The sequence below is a fragment of the Martes martes genome (genome assembly GCF_963455335.1).
Source record: "Martes martes genome assembly, chromosome: 2".
Lineage (NCBI taxonomy): Eukaryota > Metazoa > Chordata > Mammalia > Carnivora > Mustelidae > Martes > Martes martes.
Window position 1 is genome coordinate 140,737,176 of NC_137889.1, and position 25,833 is coordinate 140,763,008.

The window sequence follows — 25,833 nt, forward strand, 5'->3', positions numbered from 1 at the left end:
CCTTGTGAATTATATGGCATAGTGTTGAACGTTGGAATTTTAAGTATATAGTGGAATTATACTCATAATTCTATTTAAAATTCAGTACTAAGGGGTTTTTACCTGATCTCCTCTAACCCTTATTTTCCTCTCTTCCACAACAAAAATTCTGGTTTTTAAGGACAACAGGAATAACAAAACCAGAATATTACATGATCACTCATTTGTTTTTCCCATGTATCAAACACAGTAGCGATACTCTACCAATATTATGTTCCCTCTTCATGATTGAAAATAGTTGCATTCTGTGTTGTCAGCATATAAGCATGACATGATTATCATCTTCCTCTTACAACACTCATTTAGTATTATAATTAGTAACTTAATTCTGTATTAAATATATATTTAATGCTCACCACTGCCTTTGTATCGTGTACTCCTAGTCATTTTGGCTGTCTTAAGTGCCTTCTCTAGTAGCCTTCTCAGAAAATGCTTGTGGAAACAATACTTCGAGTTCTTGCATGCTGGCCTTTATATAGCAATATGAATTTGGTTTGGTTAGTTAGACCCTAGACTCATATTTTCGATTTTATGAATCTTAAATAATTTTCTTCTGCCTCAAAGCACTGCTGTTAAAATTAAAGATAATCTTTCCATTTAAGTGACTTGGTCTCTCTTGCTGGATGTTCAGAGTACTCTTTTTTTCTTTAGAGACGAGCAGTTTTACCAGAACATATGTCTTAGCATTGGTCATCCTGGGTTAATTTTCTCAGACGATGTGGTCTTCCAGATCTTTTGTATTCTAGGAACATTGAATTGGTTTTTAGTGTTTATCCTGTTCCTTTTATGTTTCCTACTGCCCAGATGCTGTTGTGTGCATGTTGGAGTTTGTCTTCCTTGACTGTCACTTGTTCTGAAGACCTATTTATTGCTTCATTTCTTTATGATTTAAAAAAATTCTCTTTACATTCTTTTCTCCTACTTTGAGTTTAGTATTTTTTTTTAAAGATTTTATTTATTTATTTGACAGAGGTCACAAGTAGGCAGAGAGGCAGGCAGAGAGAGAGGGGGAAGCAGACTCCCCGCCGAGCAGAGAGCCCGATGCGGGGCTCGATCCCAGGACCCTGAGATCATGTCCTGAGCGGAAGGCAGAGGCTTAACCCACTGAGCCACTCAGGCGCCCCGAGTTTAGTATTTTTAAAATTATTTTTTCATTTATATCTAATTCCTTTTATGTTCTAGCCCTCATTTCTGAGTTTTTCTGATTATATTAAGTGTTTTTTGGTATCTTTTATTATTTTAATACTTTCTTTACCATGTTATGAAATAACAGGTTATAGTTTTCATCTGTTTTGTGGACATGTCTTTCTTTTTTTTTTTTTTTAATTTATTTATTTGTTAGAGAGAGAGCGAGCGAGCACAGGCAGACAGAGTGGTAGGCAGAGGCAGAGGGAGAGGCAGGCTCCCCGCCGAGCAAGGAGCCCGATGTGGGACTCGATCCCAGGACGCTGGGATCATGACCTGAGCCGAAGGCAGCCGCTTACTGAGCCGCCAACTGAGCCACCCAGGCGTCCCTGGACATGTCTTTCTTGTGTGTTTTCATTATCTGTAGGGATGTGATTCTGCTCTCTTTTCTTGATAGAATTCTTGTATGGTATTTGATCATGGTATTTTTCTGTTCATTTTTTTTTTTTTAAGATTTTTGTTTATTTATTTTAGAGAGCACAAGCAGGGACAGAGCAAGAGGGAGAGGGACAAGCAGATTGCCTGCAGAGCCCAGTGCTGTAGTTCAGTCCCAGGACCCTGAGATCATGACCCAAGCCATCAGACAACCAGCTGAGCCAACCAGGCGCCCCCTTTTCTTTTCATTTTTACATGAAATTAGTTTTCTTGAAGGATTCTGGTTCAGAAAACCTTTTTTTTTCTTTTTCTTTTCTTTTCTTTTTTTTTTTTTTTTAAAGATTTTGTTTATTTGACACAGAGAGAGAGACAGCAAGAGAAGGAATACAAGCAGGGGGAGTGGGAGAGAGAGAGAAGGAGGCTTCCTGCTGAGCAGGGAGCCTGATGTGGGGCTCCATCCCAACCTGAGCCAAAGATAGAGGCTTAACGACTGAGCCACCCAGGGGCCCCCAGAAAAGCTTTCTAATGTCATGGCTCTAGAGCTCCCTCTTCGTTGTTTTTGTGAAGTGCCAAAAAATATGGCAGTTTATTGAAGCGATTGGGTTCTATTCTCCTTCCTCGTTTTTATCTGGATTCTTCACCTCTGTTTTCTTTATAGTTCTGTGTTAGTCAGTTTGGGTTCTAATTACCACAAATTTCTTTGTGTGAGACTTTGTCCTGAAAATCAGTTTTAAATGGCTAGTCTGGAAATTTTTTTTAAGGATTTAAGTGTGCAGAACTCTTGGTCTCAGCTGCTGTTCTCAAATTGGCCCTCTAGGCTTATTGTAGTGAGTTCCTGGTGGTTCTTTTGGGAGTTTGGCAAATGGTCTATGGTTCCTTCTGCTTCTTCCTTCAGAGATGATGATGTCCTACACTGTATGTCAACCCTACCCAGTTATATTTTCTGTTTCATCATTCTACGTTATTACCTAGTGTTATAGGTATCACCCTTAGGTTTTGGCTTTGCTATCTTAGTTTGTGTAGCTAATTTTTTTGTGCAGAGTCGGGATAGAGATTTAATAAGATTCAAAAACTGTACTTACTGCTACCATCTTCTGAAAATCTTCTAAAAGACAGTTTTTAAGAATTAAAGATCTAAAGTAAATGTTGACCTATGTTAAATCAAGATAATAGTTAGGTGGTTTTTTTGTATTGTTCTCTGTGTTCTTCTGTATGCTTAAGATAGTTTATAATTAAAGAAAAGATTCAAATTTAGCAACATGTAATGAGCAGTCATGCAGATACTTATTTTCCCCCCTTCCTTCCCTGTATGTATGTTTTTGCTTGTTTGTTTTCCTTTTTCTTGCCTTATTGCATGGGTGAGAATCTCCAGTATTCAGTAAGAATGCCAGAGTATACATCCTTGCATACTTCCTGATTTTTGGGAGAGAAACATTCAGTCTTTCATCATTATGCTTGATGTTTCTGGTAGGTTTTTTTGTAGATGTCCCTTATCAAGTTGAGGACACTTCTATTCCTAATTTGTGGAGTGCTTTTATCCTAAATGGATGTTGAATTTTGTGAAATGCTCTTTTTGTATCTGTTAAAATGATCTCATGGTTTTTCTTCTTTAGTTCAATATAGTGTATTATATTTCTTGCTTTTTAAAAAAAAGATTTTATTTATTTATTTGACAGAGAGATCACAAGTAGGCAGAGACGCAGACAGAGAGAGAGGGGAAAGCAGGCTCCCTGCTGAGTGGAGAGCCCGATGTGGGGCTCAATCTCAGGTTCCTGATATCATGACCTGAGCTGAAGGCAGAGGCTTAACCCACTGAGCCACCCAGATGCCCCTGTCTATTGCTTTCTTGAATGCTGAAGCAATTTTGTATGCCTGAGATGATCCCCTTTTGCCCCCATCATGATGTGTTAGTCTGTCTGTTTATTGCTGGACTATTTGCTGAAATTTTGTTAAGTAACTTTTAGTCTACGTTCATGGGAGATATTTGTCTTTTTTCTCATGTAACACAGTGTCTTTTTATGGTTTTGATATCAAGGTGATGCTGGGCCTGATAGAGTGAATTGGAAAGTGTTTCTGGAAGAACTTGTGTAGAACTTTTGAGAAGAGTTTTTATGGAATTGGTATTTTTTACTTAAATACATGGTAGAATTCACAGTGGTGTCATCTGAGCCTGGAGTTTTCTTTCTTCCTTCCTTTTTAAAAAGATGTTATTCATTTATTTATTTTAGAGGAAGGGAGCTCCTACAAGAGGAGGGAGGGGCTGAGGGTTATGGCAAGGAGGAGGGAAAGAATAACAAGGAGACCCTGCCCTGGGCACAGAGCCCATGTAGGGTTTGATCCCACAACCCTGAGACCACAACTCCAGCTGAAATCAAGAGTGGATGCTTAACCCACTGAGCCCCCTGGAGCTCCCCTGGCCTGGGAGTTTTCTTTATGGAAACGTTTTTAACTGCAAATTCAGCTTAATGGAAACAGGGCTATTCAGCATGTCTGTTTCTTCTGGAGTGAGCTTTGGTAGCTTATGTCTTTCTAGGATTTTGTCTGTTTCATGTATATTAAAACATGTGCTGGTATAGTTGTTCATATTATCCTGTTATTCTTTTAATGTCAGTAGGGTATGTAGTGATGTCCCTTCTGTATTGCTTCTTACTGGTGACTTCTGCTTCTGCCGTGTTTTGTTGGAGTCTGCCTAGAGGTGTCTTTTATTTTGTTTCCTTTCATTTCGTGTTTCATTTCTTTTGATTTCATTATTTTGGTTTTAATCCTCTCAAGATTAAATGTTTTTCTCTATTTTCATTTTTTTAAAGATTGATTTATTCTTTTTTTTTAAGTTTTTTTTTTTTTTTTTTTTTTACGATTGATTTATTCTTAAGAGAGAGAATGTTGGGACGCCTGGGTGGCTCAGTTGGTTAAGCGGCTGCCTTCGGCTCAGGTCATGATCCCAGCGTCCTGGGATCGAGTCCCACATCGGGCTCCTTGCTCGGCAGGGAGCCTGCTTCTCCCTCTGCCTCTGCCTACCACTCTGTCTGCCTGTGCTCGCTCTCTCTCTCTCTCTAACAAATAAATAAATTAAAAAAAAAAAAAAAAAAAAATTTTAAAAAAAAAAAATAATAAAAAAAAAAAAAAAAAAAAAAAAAGAGAGAGAGAATGTTAGCAAATGTGTGGGGGGGGGTGGGCAGAGGGAGAGGGAAAGAGAATCTCCTGAAGACTCCCCACTGAGCATGGAGCCTGATGCAGGGCTGTGTCCCATGACCCTGACATCATGAGCTGAGCCTAAACCAAGAGTCTGATGCCTAACTGACAGCAGCACCCAGGTGCCCTCTGTTACTTTTCTTTTTGACTGATATCTCCTTTTTCTTCATTTTTTTTCTTACTCTTTTTGGATTTAGTTTTCTTTTTTAGTTTCATAAGATGAAACCTAGATCATTTTTTAAAAAACTTTTTTTTTAAGGTCTTTATTTATTCATTTGAGCGAGAGAAAGAGCATGAACAGGGGAGAGAGACAGAGGGAGAGGGAGAAGACTCTCCAATGAACAGGGAGCCTGATGTTGACTTGATCCCAGAACCCTGAGATCAGGACCTGAGCTGAAGGCAGATGCTTAATGGACTGAGCCACCTAGGTGCCCTCTTCTTTTCTAATATATATGTTTACTGCCGTAAATTCTCTTATAAGCATTGTTTTACTGCATTCCACAAATTTTGCTACCATTTTGGTTCTTGATTTCTAACTTAATTGTATTAATGTTGGGGAACATGATTTTTATGAAATAGTCTTTGAAGTTTTTGAGTCTTACTTCATAGCCCAGTGTAGAATATTAATATCTCAGGATTATTATTACTTGTGCTATATTTCATCAGAAATAGTAAGTGTTTGAGTTTGTTTCTCTTCTATTTCAGGTCTTGGTATGGTAACTCCTGTGAATGACCTGAGAGGATCTGATTCGATTGCCTATGACAAGGGGGAGAAATTACTGCGGTGTAAGTTGGCAGCATTTTATCGGCTGGCAGATCTCTTTGGATGGTCTCAGCTTATCTACAATCATATCACAGTGAGTATTAAATGGGGGTAGTAACTGAGTAATAAATGGAATATTACATGTCTGGCACCACCTCTTCCCCTTTAGGGAACGAAGGGTCAACTGAGCTGAAGTCAATCTTGGAACACCTTTTTTCTCATTCCTGATGGCAGAGTATAATCATCTGAGAATTATGTAGTTTGAATTAAAAATTACAAGGACAGTAGTTCTTTAAAGCTCGCTTTTTGCATACTGACCTTATAAATGAGCGTTTACCAAAGTATAGTCTTCCCCTGTTACCTGGGGTCTTGCTTTCTACAGCTTCAGTTAAACTTGCTGTCGGCCAGTCCAGAAACACATGGCCCTGCTTCTGGTGTATCGTCAAGGTCAGTGGTAGCCACTCGCTGAGTCACACGCCCACAGCACTCACCTCTTGCAGCTCCTCACAGGGGCACTTGATCACCTACATCATCACAAGAAGAAGGGTGAGCACAGGGCAGTAAGACATTTTGAGAGAGAGGGAGAGACCATATTCACACAACTTTCATTGTAGTGTATTATTATACTTACTCTAGTTTATTATTCATTATTGTTATTAATCTCTTGCTATGCCTAGTTTATAAATCAGACTTTATCATAGGTATGTAGACATAGGGGAAAATAGTGTATATCGGGTTTGGTACTGTCTGTGGTTCCTGGCATCCACTGGGGGTCTTGGAATGTCTCTCCCACAGATAAGGGGGAACTAGGGTACAGGCCATTCCCAAAAATCTTTTTATGCCTAAAAACCAAAGAATGAAGATGTTTGTTTTATTTCTTGTTCTGACCCAAGTCTTCTATTTCTCATAGTTTTTTTTCTTTTCTTTTCTTTTTAAAAGATTTTTTTTTATTTGGCAGAGAGAGCACAAGCAGAGGGAGCAGCCGATAGAGGGAGAGATAGAAACAGACTCCCCGCTGAGCAGGGAGTCTGATATGGGACTCAGTCCCAGGACCCTGGGATCATGACCTGAGTCGAAGGCATACGCTTAACTGACTGAGCCACCCAGGCGTCCCATCTCATAGTTTTTTCTTAAGCTGCTCCAGTTTTAGCTATTTTTTAACATTATCAGGACTTTTGTTTTCTTCTTTCAGTAAGTATTTTCTTGGTGTCTGCTGTAAATATCGATTCTGTATCAAGCGTTGTTCTAGCTCTGGGGTTCTGTCATGGAGTGAGACAAGTCCTGCCTTTTTGGCTCGTCCTTTCTACATCCCAAGCCACTGGCCCCTGTTTCCTCCCTGTTTGGTCCAGCATGGTGTATCCTGTCTGTGACACTCTTCGCCAGTACTGTGCTATCCCTCCCTGCCCCCAAGCACCAGACCCTGCTGCAGGGAGCCTCAACACACCCCACTGGCTTTCTCCTTAGACTGCAGCCCCAGTTGCAAATGAATCCCCAGTGCTGCCTGGCACTGTAGGATGTCTCACTTAGCCAGCTCTCTAGTGTTTCTCTACTCTGTCTATTGTCCTCGAAACTCTTGACCTCTTTTCTCCTAGCAGATGAGCACAGTGTGTCACAGAGCATGTGGGAGCGCCTGACCACCTGCAGCCAAATCTTGTTTCCCAGTTGGAGTTTCACCCCCTCTTGCCACCTTTGATTCCTAGTGCCTTGTCAGGTTTCTGTTTTCTTCTTTGCTCTTCTGTTGAGATAACCTCTTTCTCTGACTTTTATACTTATTCCAGTCTCTGTTTCTTCATTGAATTTCTGTTATTGGATATTTCAAATTATTAATATAGTGCCTACTTCTAGTAATAAGTGTGCCTCCCACGGACGTCTGCAGAAGTCAGTCCTGCTGGTACTCTCACCTCCCCTAGGGCCACTGCTGTTAACAGCCGCTTAGACTGTTTTACCCTTTTCTTCATAGCCAGCACACATGTAGGTGATTTTCACACGTGGACTGGTAGTGGTGCTAGGTTTGCTTCACCGTAGCCTTCGGGGAGTGCTAAGCCTCCGAGGAGGAGGGTGGTCTGGAGCCCACCTTTTTGGCCAGTGCGCTGTGCTTCTGGGACATGGGATGGATCTTGGCCAGAGATGTTGTGTTACCCTCCCCTCTGTCTCTTCCCCACGTTGCCGTTAAAGTTTGCTTTTGAAGATGCCAATGTCATGTCCACACGGTCAGGCCTGTAGGATATTACTTCCACCCAGCACACCTGCTTCATTTCCCCCAAAGCAGTTACTATCACCCATACTTTCCATTTGCTTGTCTGCCATCCATCTCCACTCACAGGAACATTGAGTCTGTGAAGGGTGCTTCTGTAGGTACACAACAACCCAAAATCCGGCCTCGGCAAAAATATTGAACGGGAGCTGGGAACTCTGCGGTGCCTTGTGGTGCTTGGTTGGAGGGTCCACTTAGCCTGTCACTTCTGCCAGTTCTTTCAGTTCTGTCCCTGGCACCTGCGTGAGAATTGCCGGCATCTGTGACTGATCCTGCTTGACAGAGTGCTCTGTGGAGGGAGTTTAATGCTCAGTGGTTGGCTAAGTTCCATGAAAATGTTACAATTACAATCAGAAACGTAATCCTTGGCTTTACTAACAGCTTCATATTCTTTGGGGGTTTTAAAATGCTGTTTACCAGTAGTCCCCACTATGAATGCTGTTTAAGTTTAACTTGCTGAAATTGCTTTTGCCACCCATTACCCCCTTTATTTAGTACTTGGCAGAATTAAAACATTAGTTAATGTTCACTCTTTTGTAGATGATCTGTGTGGCTTTTAATACTTAGGAGTAGAAAAGATACTGAAGCACAAAAATATTTCCTGTATCTTGTGAACTAGAGAATCTTTGAGGAAGAAAGTTTTGTTCTTATTTTTTTAACTACTTATGGCATTCATTTTTTGTTTTACAATCTAAGTATTATCATATAAACTCTTAACAGAAAATAAATATTAACAGTATTTGTCAGTGCAACCAAAAAGTGCTACCAGGTCACTGTGCCCTTTCTTTGAAAGAGGGCCTAGGGATTTTCTGCTGAAGGGAGTTAAGAGCGCTAGTAGGCATTGGAGGATTGGAGATGATTGTCTGAATTAGATCTCTGTCTTAAGATGGCATCAGGTTTCGAGAAGCTTTGGAGGGGTGTCAGAAGCCACGGTGGCCCAGTTAGCATGGGAGCTGGACTTCTCCTCGTGGTGGCGCTTAGCTAATGCTGAGGCCTTTCCACCTCTAAATGACTCTTGGTTCAGCTCCAGTGTGGACTGCGGGGTGTGCTAAGCCTCGGGGGTGGGGGGAAAGGCCTGGAGCCCACCTTTGTTGCCAGTGTGCTGTGCTTCTGGGACATGGTGTAGATCTTTGCCAGAGAGGCTGTGTTAGGTGTCTTTGGTTTTTAGGGCGTGACCTTAAAATCTTCGATGTGAGTGCTCAGTCCTTGTGGACAGACAAGGGGCACCAGGTGTGTGGGAACATATGCAGTGAGGGTGGCACCAGCCCTTCGAAGCTTTCTTGCAGATATCCTCTGCTTTTGTTTACTTCACACCTATATTTAGTACTTTTGCCTTTATTATTTAGAGAGAGAGAGCGCGCGCGTGTGTGCATGTGTGCGCATGTGGTGGGGAGGGGCAAAAGGAGAGAAAAAGAGAATCTCAAGCAGGCTCCACACCCAGCATGGAGCCAGATGCAGGTTTGATCTCACAACACTGAGATCATAACCTGAGCCAAATCACAAGTCAGATGCTTAACAAAGTGAGCCACTCAGGTGCCCCAGCACTTTTTCCTTTTTTGCTTCAGACTCAGAAAATTGTATATTTTAAGCTTTTTCTATTAAAATATATAGATTTGATAGGCTTTTTTTTTTTTTTTGGAGATATATTTTGTTTGAGAGAGCAAGAGAGAGAGAGCATGAGCAGGGGGAGGGACAGAGGAAGAGGGAGAAGCAGACTCCGCGCTGAGTGGAAGCCCATCACAGGGCTCTATCTCAGAACCCCGAGATCATTACCTGAGCCGAAAGCAAGAGCCAGGTGCCCAACCGAGTGAGCCATTCAGGTGTCCCTAGATTTGCTAGGCTCTTAAGTCAAGGAAGAAAAACTGTTAGTATTCTTTATAATAAAATTTGAGTCTAAATATCCAGGAGTAGGTGGGATGTGGCCCCGTTATTAACACCAGTTTGAGAGAATGTTGTATGCTATGAACAACGTTACAAAGACCATGTGAAGAAATGAAAAGTCATCATAAGCAAGAGAGCATACAGTGTATACTGCTGGTAACTATATGCACAAGGTCTGCATGGTGATAGGGAAGCACGTTATTGGCTTTGTAGTAGGTTTTTAATGTGGAACCTGATAGCATGCTTTTAAAATTTATATGGAAGACAAAAGTCCAAGAGTAGCTAAGATGAACTAAGTAAGGAGTTTTTCCTACCGACTGTCAACTTATAAAGTAGTGGTAATTAGAATAGTGTGCTTTGGGCAAAGGAAGAGACGGACCAGTGGGACAGAACAGAGCCCGGAGCCGGATCTCATGTACTGAAATCAGAGACAGAGAAGAGTCTGCATTGTGGATTGTAATTGATGCTGACACAGTTGGACTGAAAAATCAAAATTGGAAAGTTATATATTTATACCCACAAAGCAATTCCAGTGAATTCAGAATTTTTTTTTAATTGGTCAGGCCACACCCCACTGCCTTTTAAAAATTATTTTATTTTATTTTTTTAAGATTTATTTTATTATTTTTGACAGACATCACAAGTAGGCAAAGAGGCAGGCAGAGAGAGAGGGGGAAGCAGGCTCCCTGCTGAGCAGAGAGCCTGATGCGGGGCTGAGATCATGACCTGAGTCAAAGGCAGAGGCTTTAACCCACTGAGCCACCAAGGCGCCCCCAGAATTTTTTTTTTTAATTTTAAAGATTTTATTTATTTGAGAGAGAGAGCATGAGTGGGAGAGATGAGTAGAGGGAGAGGGAGAAGCAGGCTGCCTGTGTGGGGCTCGATCCCAGGACCCTGGCATCATGACCTAGGCTGGAGGTAGACGCTTAACAGACGGAGCCACCCAGGTGCCCCTAGATTGTAATTTTTAAAGAAGATGGCAGTAGAAGCACAGAGCTCCCATACACTGCTGGAAGGAGTGTACATTTAATTAGGCCCTTTGGAGATAATTTAGTGTCTCTGAAAAAACCTGACCATGTATGCTGGGAGACAGGTACAAGAACGTTCCCAGCATTGGGTTACATAGCAAAACAGGAGCCATGGGCATTGACAGAAGAATGGACACATTTGTTGTGTATTCATCCAGCGGATGCTGGGCAGCAATGACCATGAGTAAAGGACGGCCATGAGTATCATAATGTGGAGGAATCTCAGAAATAATGTGGAGGAAGAAAGGTCACGGAAAAATGCAGTATGATTCCAATTATTTCAGGTTCCTAATCAGATAAAAATTAAACAAGATATGGCTTCGGGATGAATATTTATTAGGTAAAACTGTAAAGTCAAGGAAGAAGATGCTGAACGCATAATTCAGGATAGTGGTTACTTCTGGGGAACAGGGAAGAGACAAGCTTTTGGGATACTAGAGAGTGTTTGATTTATTATTATACTTAAATTGTACACGTACCCTCTAAACACTTTTTATACGTTGTGTGAGGTAAAAACTGTTAAAGGAAGTAAATATATCTGGTGTTTAATTTTTTTCTTATTTCCAGCCTTTTTTTTTTTTTTTTTTCATTCTAACCAATAAATGCACAAAGGAATTCCTTGTTTTCTGTTTTGACCCAACTTGGGGATTGGGATAATTGTCTAGTTAGTTTTATTTTAGATAAAAAGATGTACGCTTTTTAAAATATAAGAACTGAATTTAGAAATAAGCCTCACTAAACTCACCATTAATGGGAAAATATTTTCGGTAAAGGTGGAAATCACGTGGGCATTTTTGAAACAACCATGAGAATAGGGAAATAGGGATTTACAGAGAGTAGACATCACAGAGGTGGATTTAGAACAGACTCATTCATGTTCATGATTTACTACTGCTGCTCCTACCGCTAGTACTCGTGGGGAGATGCTGTTTACTGCATTGTGAGTAGGAGCTCTTATCATTCCCTCTTTAAGGATAAGGAGGCCTGCGGGGAGGGGCACCTGGGTGGCTCAGTCGTAAGGCTCCTCCTGCCTTTTGCTGGGGTCATGATCCTGGGGTCTTGGGGTCAAGCTCTGCATCGGGCTCCCTGCTCTATGGGAAGCCTGCTTCTCTCTTTCCCACTCCCCCTGTTCCTTCTTTTGCTGTGTCTCTCTGTCAAATAAATAAATAAAATCTTAAAAAAAAAAAAAGGGATAAGGAGACCGGGAACGCACTGTCCCAAATGAGCCTGGCCTATACCTGGCAGAGCTAGTATTCTAACTAAGGTCTTAATGTGATTGTGGATCAGAGTTATGCTATACTTCAGGGATCAAGTAAATTTAATTGCATAACGCTGACATGAGGAGGTTGGGTAGTTTCAGGTGTCTGAGAACTAAATTGTAGAAGTGGGGAGTTGGGTTTGTACTGTGTTGCATACTAGAAAGAGTGATGAAAAGTTCAGGAAGACAGGTTTCTGCTCAGTGTGAGAGAGAATGTTTGATGACTAGGTCTCCAGCGTTATTTCCATCTGTAGCCTAGCCCCCTGTAGTGGAGCTGGCGGTCAGTGGCTGTTTGCTGAATGAAGAAATGAGGCGGGAGAGTGAGGATGTGGTGCCCATCGTGACGTCTGCCCCAGCAGACCCTGTGTGTGCTTCTGTTCAGGCTACTACAGAAGTCACTACACTGATTAGGAAGTTAGGCTAAACACTGTAAGTCCTTTCCCACAAACGCTACACGTGACCAGCCTCGTCCCTGTTGGAGCTCTTTGACTAGCAGTGAACGTGTTACAATATGATGGCTTTGGGAAATCGTTTGAGTCTCCCAAAATCATCATAAAGGCTAAACTGAAGTTTAGGTACGAAGCATGTGCCACATTGGTACTGAATGAATTGTAGAAAGAAAGCCTTTGAGGAAGGAGCAGACTGACCAGGGGTGTGGTGATGGGGTGTGGTTGAGACTTTGAAATCCATCAGGTCATAAGGAAGACCTCTCCGTTTGTGCTTGTTAGGATTGTTCACTAGCCTGTGGGTTTTGAGCACTAAAGACAAAGTCCATTTGGACAAAAGTAAGTTTTGGTTTTCACTATGATATGCCTGAGGAGTGGTATCTTTCTGCATGTGGTACTGGCTTGGTAGCCACCAGGTTTCCTCTTTATGAAGTCAGTTGTCATGAATGCAACCAGGATGCACGTTATATACCCGAGACGTGACTACAGTATGATGATGGAAGCTTCCAATCCTTGTAGTTCCGTGACAGACGCTGTACCTATGGGCTTTCCTGCGTAGCTCACAGAGTGCGCACAATAAACCTGTGAGTTTGTGGATAGAAAGAGATGTGAATAATTTCAGTTGGATTTTTGAGCTGACTCAGCAATTTTCCTTACAGACCAGAGTGAGCTCCGAGCAGGAACATTTCCTCATTGTTCCCTTTGGACTTCTCTATAGTGAAGTGACTGCGTCCAGCTTGGTAAGAATATCCTTTTCCTCTTGGGTGTTATGTGTGTTGAGGTCATAGTTGATAATTAAATATCTTTTAATCCCATGAGACATATAAAACCCAAGAAAGAGGACAAAGTTTGTGTTTTGTGTGGTAAACTCAGTAAAAAAAAGCTTTAGAATTAATTATAAACACTTTAAACTTTGACTGAAATAATTTCTAGGAAGGGTCATTTGAAATCCTCTTGACATCTTAAATTTTTTTTTTTTTGCTTATTTTCAGGTTAAAGTTGATATACAAGGAGAGATAGTAGATCGTGGAAGTACTAACCTAGGAGTAAACCAGGCTGGCCTTGTGTTACACTCTGCCATCTACGCTGCGCGACCAGACGTCAAGTGCGTGGTACACATCCACACGCCGGCAGGGGCTGCGGTGAGTGCGCTGCTCCCCGAGCGACTCGGAGTGAAAGCTGTGGAGCGAGGGGCCCTTCACATGTCCTCATAGTTGTGCTCTCTTGAGGCAACAAGTCAATAAGCCTGGTTTTGTGGAGTAGAAAAAGTCTTTGACTAAGTTTACTTTCTAAAAAGAATTTTTTTTTCCTTTTAAGGAGTCTATACACTCTCTAGTTTTGGAAAACCTCTGTGAATCTGAAAGTGTCCATTAGACTTAACAGAAACTTGGAGTATGTTGAGGGTGAGGTCAGACTTTAGTGTGGGGAAGACCGCTGGGAGCTACAGAGGGAGGGCCATAAGCAGACTCCTTGTCTGTGAAGAGGGTTTGTGGGGGGAGCCAGACAGGCTGCAGGGGGAGGACGAGGTGGGCTCAGGGAAGTGCTGTGGGGATACAGGAGGCCTGGACCTGCTTATGGTCCCTGGGGTACCAGATGGGGGTGGCAGACGTGAGAAGGGGGTGGTTGAGGCCTAGAAGCCTCTAGATGTCTGCCGGAAGCCAGCAGATGCTGGGGCTGGATCATGATAGGAAGGAGAGGAGGAACGGCTGTGGCAAGAGGAAGGCACAGACCTCGTAAGCTGTTGGGAAACCTGGCCTCTCAGCCCGGAGCTTCCCCAGAGCCCGTCCCAACACAGTCAACAAGCCTGGGCCCTTCTTGTGCCCACAGGCCAGACCTCCCAGCCTAAACATGCCCATTCTGGTTGTTAGTATGGTCATGTGACAGTGAAACGCTGCAACTCTCCAGAATTGGCTTTTTATCACCCGTTGTATATTCTAATGACTTTCTGGACTTATTTTTATCACACATAACCTCGTGGATTCAGTAATGCTGAATATTCACCTGATGTTTTAATGTCATGCATATTGGATTGTTTCAATGAATGTTCAATCTGTCTGGCTTAGTTATTTTACTTTGAACATGTGGTTCTAGGTGTCAACATAAGAGTTTTAGTAGAGCTATCATTTTCTGAAATGTTTTCTAAAAAATGCGTGCTCTTCCAGCCACAAAAAGTCCATGCATTTTAATGAACCATTAGTGGTACCTTTAAAAATATGGTTACAAAAAGCTTACTGTATAATTTGTTTTTAAAGATTTTATTTATTGATTTGACAGAGAGAGAGAGAGATCACAAGTAGGCCGAGAGGCAGGTAGAGAGAGGGGGGAAGCAGGCTCCCCGAGCAGAGAGCCCGATGTGGGGCTCGATCCCAGGACCCTGGGATCATGACCTGAGCCGAAGGCAGAGGCTTTAACCCACTGAGCCACCCAGGAGCCCCTGTATAATTTATTTTAAAACATACCAGATCACTTCACTTGGAAATTTCTTCTCCTAGGAAGGCTGATGCCGTGAGAGAGATTAAATGTGACATTGCTGCCTTTTTTGTGGTGACGTCTTTTAGATGAACTTGTGTGCAGTTGTTGCACTTGTGAATACTCTTGGAATCTTTGGAGCCTGTTAGTTGAGGTAGAAAACCTTAAAAGTTAGCACATTCCAAAGTCAGTTTGGGAACATTAAGGAAATTAAGAGCTTTATGAACACTTAGGATTGTTTTATTGCAATAGAAGAGAAATTATACAGCATAATTATTCTAAACTTCAGAAATTGGCTCTTATCTACATTTCAGGTTTCGTTCTCCCCTACAGCCTGAAATGACAAGTGGGTCAGAACCTTACAGCATGTCCAAACCTTCTCTTTGCAGGGTCATGGCTCACTCAGAGGGAGCCCTTGTCTCTCCTTGCAGTAGGGCCGGGCTCATCTTGCCAGGAAGCCTGAGCTCATACAGCATTATGATCAGTGTGGGAGAAGTCCAGAAAGATGTGGAATTTCTTTTGAGGCTCTCCCAGCATTGCAATGCCTTTGATTTTTAAGTGTCCATCTGTAGTAAGCCCCAGAAGTAAAGTTCATCTTAAGTTTATAGGTTCATTTATTTCTGAGAAGAGAACAAAATAAAATATGTTCCCCTTTTTATTTCTTTGAGGAAAGCGTTTGTCACGTCATCAAGGTGTGACTGTTGATTTGTCTTCATTCATGGTGACTGCTTGTTCTCTAGGTCTCTGCGATGAAATGTGGCCTCTTGCCAATCTCCCCGGAGGCTCTTTCCCTTGGAGAAGTGGCTTACCATGATTACCATGGGATTCTGGTTGAGGAGGAGGAAAAAGTATTAATTCAGAAAAATTTGGGGCCTAAAAGCAAGGTCAGTAGGCATCTAATCTGGTATTTAAATCGTAGAGGAAAGAAAAAAAAAGTCAGAGTAGCTGTCTTCTTGCGTAGCTCCCTCAAGCTTTTGTGTCTCCCTACAGGTTCTTATTCTCCGGAATCATGGGCTTGTGTCAGTCGGAGGGAGCGTTGAGGAGGCCTTCTACTACATCCATAACCTGGTGGTCGCGTGTGAGATCCAGGTGGGCGGGAGCCAGTTTCTGCAGGCTATGACTTATTTTGGCGTTTGCAGGGTTCTTGCAGATTTTTGATACTTGTTTAGTAGGAATGAGTTTTTGCATAATCTCTTTGCCTGAGATGAGCTAGTGGATTTGGAAACTGACCAGAGCAAATGCCATTTCACTGATTTAAGTTGGTGAATGGTTATTGGGCTTTTCATTTCTAGTTTTTGTTATTCAAATACAGACGTCACCACCATTTACAGAATGCTAGTGTGTGCCAGCCCCGTATCAGGTGCCTTATTTACATGTTATTTCGTTTACCCCTCATGGCCCTGTTCGTGGAGAGGCAGGTATAGAGATGGAGACACTTGCCTAGGCGCCACCAAGCCAGCTGTGTTCAATCCCAAGTCTGTGCTGTCCCCACTGGAACCTTGACTTCATCTAGGCAGCCCTGCAGTCCCCAGGCTCCTTCATACAGCCTTAAGAGGGGCTTTGTTTCCCCATTTCTCCTCCAAGCATGAGGGCCCAATATCTTTGTTTTGCTAACGAAGAACTTCTGAAAATAACTTTGTATGTGGATTATCTGTCTCTGTCCATCCTTCAGTTTTTATTCTTACACTCTGATGGCTTGGTTTCTTCAGAGACCTACATTTCTGTTTGAGTCATCTCTTGTCGTCATCTGATCTGATCCTTTTGTCCTCGGCAAGAAACTCAAACGGTACTATCTGCTTGTTTTGGAAAAGGTTCGAACTCTGGCCAGTGCAGGAGGGCCAGACAACTTAGTCCTCCTGGATCCTGGCAAGTACAAAGCCAAATCCCGTTCCCCGGAGTCCCCAGCAGGGGAGGGCACCAGCTCACCTCCCAAGTGGCAGATTGGCGAGCAGGAGTTTGAAGCCCTTATGCGGATGCTCGATAATCTGGTAAGAATGTTGTTACCACCTGACGATAAAGCTTCTGTTCCAAAAGCAGCAATGTCGGTGTTTTTATAGCAAGTGAAATTGCTATCTTCGTGCGGTGTGTGAATGCTTTCCCCTCAAAAATCATGAAGAAGCACCAGAGCAGTTGAACTCCTAAGCTAAGTCACAATAAAATAGGGAGGGTTGCTTGTCTTCCTTTGTTGTTTGAAAGGAGTCACCTTTGTGGGGACAGGAGCAGAGAGCATGCCTGCTCAGAAGTGGGCAGTTTGGCCCTAGAGCAGCAGTTAGCAGCGCCCGACCTCCCACAAGCAGGCCAGGGGGTGGGGGAGCTTTAGCAAAGGAAGGTGGAGCCCTCCCCCCGCCCCCGTGTGCTACCATAGCTGTGGTGGGTGCTGTCAGTGGCAGCACCGGGGCCTGTGGGGCTCGTGGGGCCCATTCTAGCCCAACAGGACTGTTGGACCAGGGCACAGGTGGGACGGGTGGCCTCAGGAGGCAGGAAGTCTAACTTCCTTGAAGATTTTGGAACAAAAAGAGTATCAGATTCACTGTGTGCCAAGTGTCCTCAGGGGCTGGATTTGTTTAGTCAGGGCGGAATGAACAGAGAAAGCAGAATCTTCCATAACTCCTGGATTCACTGGCCCCATAAAGATGAATTGCGTTAACTGACCAGCTGCTCTTGAGCCTCTAGCCACTAATAGGACACAAGGAGTGCATGACCTAGCTGGAGAGAGGGACGCACAATGCTAGAGGCAGCTGAGCATTTGGGATCTGAGTTCTGACGGGGCGTGATGAGGGCTGCAGAGGTGGAGACAGGGCACAGGCCAGGTCACGGGGAGCAAGAGGAGGAACAGAGCTCACTAAGGAGATAGAAGAAGCAGCTGGCATTAGGTGGGAAGGGGCAGTGGCGGCAGGTTCCCCCAAGGGGCCCGATGAGGCAAAGAGTGCTGGGGTGGCTTCTTCTCTCCTCCTGGCAGGCACTCTAATGTCTCACTGCTCTGTGACCCTGAAGTCAGGCAGGGAACAGGAGAAAGGACTAAGAATCGAGAATTCCAGCCCACCACATCTTGTGTGTTCAGTGCCTTCTCAAAGGGGGAGAGAAACCAGAATTAGGCAAATAACTCTAATTTGCTAGAGGAGGGAGAGGAAGGATGAAAGATGAATCGTTGAAGTGCTTGTTATAAGGGTGTGGTATTCAGTGTCTTTACTGCACATGGTCACATAGTCGTTATTGTCATTTTTAAAAAAGTAATTAACTTATTTATTTATTGACAGAGAGAGATCATAAGTAGGCAGAGTCAAGCAGAGAGAGAGGGGGGGGAAGCAGGCTCCCTGCTGAGCAGAGAGCCTGATGCAGGACTCAGTCCCAGGACCCTGGGATCATGACATGAGCCGAAGGCAGAGGCTTTAACCCACTGAGCCACCCATGCACCCCGTTATTGTAATTTTTTTAAAAAAAATTTTTATTTATTTATTTGTCAGAGAGAGAGAGAGAGAGAGTGAGCACTGGCAGACGGAGGCAGAGGGAGGCAGAGGGAGAAGCAGGCTCCCCGCTGAGCAAGGAGCCCGATGTGGGACTCGATCCTAGGACGCTGGGATCATGACCTGAGCTAAAGGCAGCTGCTTAACCAGCTGAGCCACCCAGGCGTCCCCCGTTATTGTAATTTTTAAGAAGAGATTTTATTTATTTATTTGACAGGGAGAGCAAGAGCATATAAGCAGGGGAAGAGGCACCGGAGAGGGAGAAGCGGGAGAGGGAGAAGCAGACTCCCCACTGAGTGGGGAGCCCAGTGCAGGACTTGATCCCAGAACCCTGGGATTGTGAGCTGAGCCAAAGGCAGACACTTAACCGACTGAGCATCCCAGGTGTCCTGATTATTGTCATTTTTAAAAAAAATTTATTTATTTGACAGAGACACAGTGAGAGAGGGAACACAAGCAGGGGGAGTGGGAGAGAGAGAAGCAGGCTTCCTGCTGCGAGGGAAGCATGATGTGGGGCTTGATCCCAGGACCCTGGGACCGCGGCTCAAGCCGAAGACAGACGCTTAATAACTGAGTCATCCAGGCTGCTGCTATAGTCCACATAGTGTAGCATTTGATTAACCATGTATGTTTGCCTGTAATTGAGCAGGGTAGATAATAGTTGAAGATTCTCATACTGGAAGACGTATTTGAACATAGAGTTAGAAGAAATGCTAAATTGCTTCCCTCAAAAACCCAGATGTAATTCCAGCTTGTCAAAGAAGGAAGGAATCCTTATGTTCAGCTGTAAGCCACGCCCTATAGCAGGTCTGAGGCCTGAGGATTGCCTCTCATTTTAGGATTGTAGCATTTGAAGGGGAAGTATAAGAAACTGTACCCTCTGAGGATAAGGTTTTGTGATGTTCTGGTGGTTTATCTTGGAGTCATGGTGACGACTCAGGTGTCTTCCTGAGGAAGAAGACACTGCAGTTGTTACGAACCGTGTTTTGCTGAAGGTGGCCTTTTCACCACCGAGTGGTTAGCACTCAGTGTCCTCAGTGGCACGCTCAGCAGTGGAAATGCTGCGGGGTGGACACTTGCCTGTCTTCCTAAGGGCAGTGGTGGGGGAAACAAACGGCCACCGACCGACGACTTCGTTTTGGGATCGTTACCACCCTTTTTTGAACATAGTAAAGGAATGATTGGTAATGAAAGTGGTCTCCAAGGAAGAGGAGCACCCAAAGGGAGCAAATTCCTCCCCTTCCGTCTTACAGGACGGAATCGGGAGAAACATGAAGGATTCTAAAGCTCCTCAGCAGGCAGAGCACTGGCCGTGGCCCCTCTTGCATGACCAGCCTCTGATCCTCCGGTCACTCCCTGTTCCTTTGTGGCTGTGAATGACTTGGTCCAGACATGCAGCTGTGGGTCAGGAGTCGGCTGAACCAGATTCTTGGCTTAGGGTCTCACAAGGAAGGCTACAGTCAGCATGTCGGCCAGGACTGGACATTATCAGAAGGCTGGGTGGGGGAGAATCCACTTCTAGGCTCCCTGGGAGTGTGGGCAGGATTCATTTTCTTAACAGCTGTAAGAGTCCTGGCAGCTTGGTTTTTCAGAGTCAGTGATGGATAGAGAGACTCTCTCAGCATGGGTGCCATACTCAGGGTGCTTGAGTGGTGTAGTTGGTTGAGCTCCTGACTCTTGGTTTTAGCTCAGTGACATCACAATCTCAGGGTGATGGGATCAAGTCCCAGTCGGTCTCTGCACTTGTTATAGGGTCTGCCTGAAATTCTCTCTTCCTCTTCCTTTGCCCCTCCCACTCAGGCGCTCTCTTGTGTGCATGCTCTCTCTGAAATAAATAAATCTTAAAAACAACAACAACAAAAAGATGGGTGCTACACTTGTAAGTAATGCATCCAATTACCTTTGCCAAATTCCGCTGATTAGAAGCCAGTTAGGTCCTGCCCAGCTCCAGGAGGGAGGGGCTGACAGCGGGCGGGGGGCTGTGGAGGGGGGTCATCATGAAGTCTCTATGCCACAGCCACCAGGTGCTAAGCACTGGTTAGGAGTAAGATGTCACACTTGCCTTGGGGAGAGTGTCTTTGGGAACTCAACATGGGCCAGCACACGGGCCCAGTGCTATGACAGTGTGTTCCCGAGGTGTGAACCCGCAGGGCCCCAGGTCGTAATGCCCTTAGTGAGTGATTATGAGGCAGAACGGAAGGTTGAACTCGAGCGTTGTTACATTCAAAAGTAAAGCAATTATTTCAGGAACCTTTGACCTTCCCCAAAGATTGCGACAATAACTAAACTTTATCCTAAAAGGTAAACAAAAAGCTAAGAATTAATACAGCCTGTACTCTAGCCAGCAGCAAGTAAGCCCTGTTTAAGTATTGCGTTCATTAACTGTTTGAAACCGAGCACACTGCCTAACCAGTTCTCAGGTCAGAACACAGCAGCACTGGGGTGCCTGGCTGGCTCAGTCACTGGAGCATGGGACGCTTGACCTCAGGGTTGTGAGTTCAAGCCCCGTGTTGGGTGTGGTGCCTCCTTTAAAACAAATGAAAGAAAACAAAACACCCCAGCAGCACCTCAGGACCCCTGTGTCCCTTTCAGGCACTTACCCATCCCAGAGGTGACCACTGCCACCTTGGTTTTACCTCTTTTTGTCCTTTTTATGAATGGAAGAATACAGTGTGTTCTTTCCCATTTGGTTCCTTTGACTCCGCATCATTTTTGTGAGATTCCCTCTAATGTCGCCCCTGGTCCCGGAGTATGTGCTCGGGTTCCAGGTCCCTAGTTCGTTGTGTGGACGTCCCTCAGTTGGCCTGCTCAGGTGTTGCTGGCTCTTTCTGGTCTGGGGCTGTGAGGAGCAGTGCTGCTTTCAGAGTTCTGGTGTCCGTCCTTGTGTCTCTGGCAGCCAGCAGCTAGGTGCGTGCATGCCCAGCTTTTCTAGGGCTTTCCACACAGTCTTCTGAGGTGACACTGTGTTGAGATCTGGAATGGTGACTGTCTTTCTGATTCTTTGGCCCCTAGGGTTACAGAACTGGCTACCCTTACCGATACCCTGCTCTGAGAGAGAAATCTAAAAAACACAGCGATGTGGAGGCTCCTGCAAGTGTCACAGGTTACTCCTTTGCTGGTGACGGGGACCCGGGCACTTGCTCCCCTCTCAGGCACAGTTTTCAGAAGCAGCAGCGGGAGAAGACAAGATGGCTGAGCTCTGGCCGGGGCGACGATGCTTCTGAGGAGGGGCAGAATGGAAGCAGCCCCAAGTCGAAGACTAAGGTGTGGACGAACGTTACACACGATCGCGTGAAACCCTTGCTGCAGTCTCTCTCGTCCGGTGTCTGCGTGCCAAGCTGTATTACCAACTGCTTGGTCTGTGCCTACCTTACTGTTCATAGTTAGATGACGTAGAGCAAGTGGGTAGCTGGGGCTTCGGAGGCTTTGGGAATCCAGTCCCCCTGACCCAAATTGAAAGCAAACCTTCCTCATTAACCTTCCTTAGCCCGAACCAGAATCTGCTCTGTGTATCAGCTGTAATTCAACTAAATCTGTCTGCTTGAAACTGCTTAAGATCTGTCCTTCAGTAGCTCCACGCAGCAGATCCTGAGTAACTCACGTGTGCTAACCCGCAAGTTGGAGCTGCCATTTAACTCAAATTGTATTGAAGGAGTCAAAGAACTTCTTGCACAAAATGGTAGTTTGGTCTTGAGCTGTGATCATGGTGTCTTAATCTCCGGTGATTTCACATAGTCTCTGCAGTCTGTGCTTTTGAGTCTTCACTGTTGTCTTAAGCAGTTTACTCTGTCTCATGGGCGTTTCCTCTGCTGACCTCGTCCTCTCTAGTTAACCTTGTGCCCTGCTCGCTGTCCCAAAGCCTCCGAATGCTCTAAGCCAGCTGCCTTGTGCATGGACTGTTGCATGTGAGTAGACGGCCATAGTGGTGAGTCGTGTGACTCCTGCTGGGTGTGGCATGACCCAAGTGCAGCGCAGGCCACCTGCAGGCACCCACGACAGACCCTGTCGGCGTGCTTTGTGCCAGGAGGGGCAAGCACGGCCCTGAGAGGTATTCGCTGGCCTGGTTCTCGCGCCCTGTGGGGACCGGTCTTCACTGCACCCTCAGCTGGCCGCGGACAGCTGGGTGGCTCCAACACCACAGACTAGGGAGGCCCCCGGCGTGGGGTCCTGTGAAGAGTCAGGGGCCGGGTGGACTCCTCTCTGCATGCCACGTTCTGTAGGAGTCCAGGTGATGTTAGCTCAGTGGGGCCAGCAGGGCCTTCTGTTCCCCAAATAACAGTGTTTTTACTTTATAGATTTATTCCAAAGAACACAGCTCTGTCTTCCGCAGGTGGCTGTGGCGAGAGCCTCTGTGCTCCTGAGTGGACGGGTCATGTGGGCAGAGACTCTGCGTGCACGTGGCGGGGCTCAGCATTTGAGCCCGTCTCTCCTCTCTCCTCCACCCTCCCTCTCCCTCTTTTTTTCTTTTCAAGTTTCGTTTGTTTCGTTTTTATTTATTTTGCTTGTTAAAGGGAGTGGGCCTAAAAACCACCTTTCCGCTGCTGATAGAAATATGTAGTGCCGAGTGGTTGTGGTGAGGTTTTCCAAAGCTCCCGTGTAGTGGCAGCTGTGCACTTTATTTGCAATTGGCTTGAGAACATGTGCACTCCCGTGAGTCCTTGAGGCAGTGCACATGATACTGATGGGGAGACCTGGCTCAGCGGTGACGTGTGGGGCTTCCCCGCTACGGGGTAGCACAGGCTCCGGCCGCTGCTCCCAGGTCGGTATGTGAACTCATGGTCACTGTTCTTAAGTTTCAGACGTGTTCAAGCTTCTGAGGTTATTGGTTTAATGTTTTTGACTAAAAGCTATGTTTACTAAAGAGCTGGAGTTGTTTTTATCTGAGAAGATAACCGTCAGTGAGTACCTCGCAGCTCACGCCCATCCCACACTCCCCTTCACGGCGGCTAAGCTCTTGCCACTTGTGTTGCTTTCTTGAAGCCTTATGGTTTCTGGCTCCCTGACTGCCTCCTGAAAGTACCCCAAAAAGGCATAACACTGCCAGCCTTGTTTCACTGCTCAGTGCTCACCCATGCTTGTGAATGAGAATCTGATGAAAAACCTCATTTGATTGGCGATCCCAAAACTGGCAGGTGAAAGCGTGTGCTAACACTACGCACTGATGACTAAAATGGCCTTTGAGCGAGAACTCAGGAAGCGCTTCCCGTTTGTTTGGGATATTTTTGTAACACTCTGAAGTATGAAGTTATAGAAAATACTTGACATCACCAAACTCTACCGCTGGTGGCCGCCGTGCACATGGTCACATGGTGATTCACACGAGCTATGCCAGTGGTGCATTCTGATGCTATAGTTTATTTCCGTGCCAAACTTTGGTGATGCCCACTCCTGCCTCACGATGCGGCCCTTCCCTTCACCTGGGTGGCAACATCACATCGCTTTTCATGACCCTGCCATCTCATGCTTCTAGCAGCTTTGGCGTTGAGGACTCTCAGGGCAGTGAACCAATGTGCTCTGAAGGGTCCCCCTTCCCCAGCTGGTCTGCGGGAGTCCCGGAGCAGAGCTCGGTCGCCTGCCTGTGCCACGCCTGAGTTTTCTGTGGGGTGTTCTGGAGGGCCTGTGCTGGTCGGTCATGACCTGGGTTCCTGTTTGCACATGCCCTGCCCCGATCCCCCTGCTGCCGTGACAGGAGGTGTGGTCATTGGTTCATTCTCTGTGATGTTCATGCATGACCAGGTGTGAGACACGGTGGACAGATTGGATGCTGTGGTCTCACAGAGCGTTGTCCCCATTCTGACTTTTCAACTGTTCTTGATATTTGCAGTGGACTAAAGAGGATGGACATAGAACCTCCACCTCTGCTGTCCCTAACCTGTTTGTCCCATTGAACACTAACCCAAAAGAGGTCCAGGAGATGAGGAACAAGGTGCGTACCAGCGGTCGTCGGCCCTGGGTGGAAATAGTAGTGGGCGGAGGCAGAGGCAGCGGTGGGTGGGCGGTGGGTGGGTGGTGGGTGTGGGCGCACTTGCCCAGAGGGGGCTTCTGCCGCCATCGCTCTGGTAGCCGAGGCTTTGTCTTTCTTCTGCTTCCGCTGTCGCGCTAACAGGTGCGCGAGCAGCAGACGGTTTGGGCCCCTGTGGTGCTGGAACTGACGCTTGCTCACAGAGCCGGGCAGAACTGGAAGCTAGAGAGCCTGTTTCCAGCGAGAACAACCTTTGGCCCTGTGCTTGAGCATTCATTCACTGAGCTGTGGATATTTGCTGTGTCAGAACATGGGCTCCCCCCATGTTCACAGTGTCACTATATGACGGGCACATGGGGGATAGATAGTCTCCTCAATGAGTACGGTGAGAGATCTGTGCCTGCTGCAATCATCTAGAGGTGCAGAAAGTCAGGAATGGCTCAGTCCCCGCTCTTAGACTCACAAACGGTTAAACAGGTGGGACTGGCCCCATCAGGCAGCCACTGTGGCCATGCGGGGGCCCTGAGGGGCAGGGCAGAGCAGAAGTGCAGCTTGGGCAGGACTCTGGAGCCCGCTCCATCCCCGCCCCGTGCACAGACAGTGGGACTTCAAGTCACAGCTGGGCTTCTCTGTACTGTTGATGTGTGTTTCTCCTTCTTGCATCCTCAGATCCGGGAGCAGAACTTACAGGACATTAAGACGGCTGGCCCCCAGTCCCAGGTTTTGTGTGGTGTAGTGATGGACAGGAGCCTCGTCCAGGTGAGAGCTCAGAATGTCTGACATTACTGGGTGGTGGCTCTAGTGACTGTCCACTCCAGAATTAGTCTTGAGTTGGGAGAGAATGACTCAATGAGGTAAGTGTTCTAGGCATCCCTTTTTCACCGTGAGAAAGCCTTTCGATAAATACCCCGCCACTTTTCCTGAAGTTATAGATTTAGCACAAGCATGCCTGAGGGCCGCGTCCCTGGCACCCCTGCCCCGCCCTGGCCCTGCTCCACGTGATGCATGCCCTGGTGATGGTGGCACACGTGCCGCCTGCTTGGGGACCAGGGTGCGCCCTAGTTTAGCGGTTTACTGTGGAAAATGCTAGAAGAGGGTGGGTTTAATGGACTTTGTGTTCCCGTGTGTATTGCTGTCTGCAATAAAGTGCCGCTTGGGGTAAAGTGCTCATAGAGGGCACCTGTAAATGTGGTCTCTGCATTTACACACCATTGTGGAGAGGGGCTGTACTTTGTGGCACGTGGAAGATAATTGTGTAAGTAGTTATCTCTGAAAATGAAGTTGCCACCTAATGCTTTACACATGATGGCAGGGTAGGTGACTGTTTTCCCAGTTGGGCCAGCTGTGGCCCTGCTTGTGTGGTCTGTGCTCGCACATGGCCGCGCCATCACCACTGCTGTCGCCGGCTGTCTCTGCTGCATGCCCTCGGCTGGCTCTGTCCCGTGCTCTCCGTTGATGTTTCAAAGCTGGGCCTGGTGGGCTCTCATGACTCAGTTTACTGTTGCAGGACGCACCCC

General features: G+C 45.7%; 1 protein-coding gene across 3 annotated transcripts in view; it reads left to right on the plus strand.

The window, feature by feature from the left end:
- The window catches only part of ADD1 (adducin 1), an 88,838-nt gene that overhangs the window by 51,962 nt on the left and 11,043 nt on the right, over nucleotides 1-25,833 (plus strand). For 2 of the 3 annotated variants that reach the window (XM_080796563.1, XM_080796561.1), the window contains exons 4-12: nucleotides 5,497-5,648; nucleotides 13,081-13,161; nucleotides 13,414-13,563; nucleotides 15,631-15,774; nucleotides 15,881-15,979; nucleotides 16,702-16,878; nucleotides 21,367-21,711; nucleotides 24,179-24,280; nucleotides 24,986-25,075. In XM_080796563.1, coding sequence (XP_080652689.1) covers nucleotides 5,497-5,648; nucleotides 13,081-13,161; nucleotides 13,414-13,563; nucleotides 15,631-15,774; nucleotides 15,881-15,979; nucleotides 16,702-16,878; nucleotides 21,367-21,711; nucleotides 24,179-24,280; nucleotides 24,986-25,075 — 1,340 coding nt within the window. The remainder of the gene's footprint in view (nucleotides 1-5,496; nucleotides 5,649-13,080; nucleotides 13,162-13,413; nucleotides 13,564-15,630; nucleotides 15,775-15,880; nucleotides 15,980-16,701; nucleotides 16,879-21,366; nucleotides 21,712-24,178; nucleotides 24,281-24,985; nucleotides 25,076-25,833) is intronic. The other variant, XM_080796562.1, reaches the window with a different exon arrangement.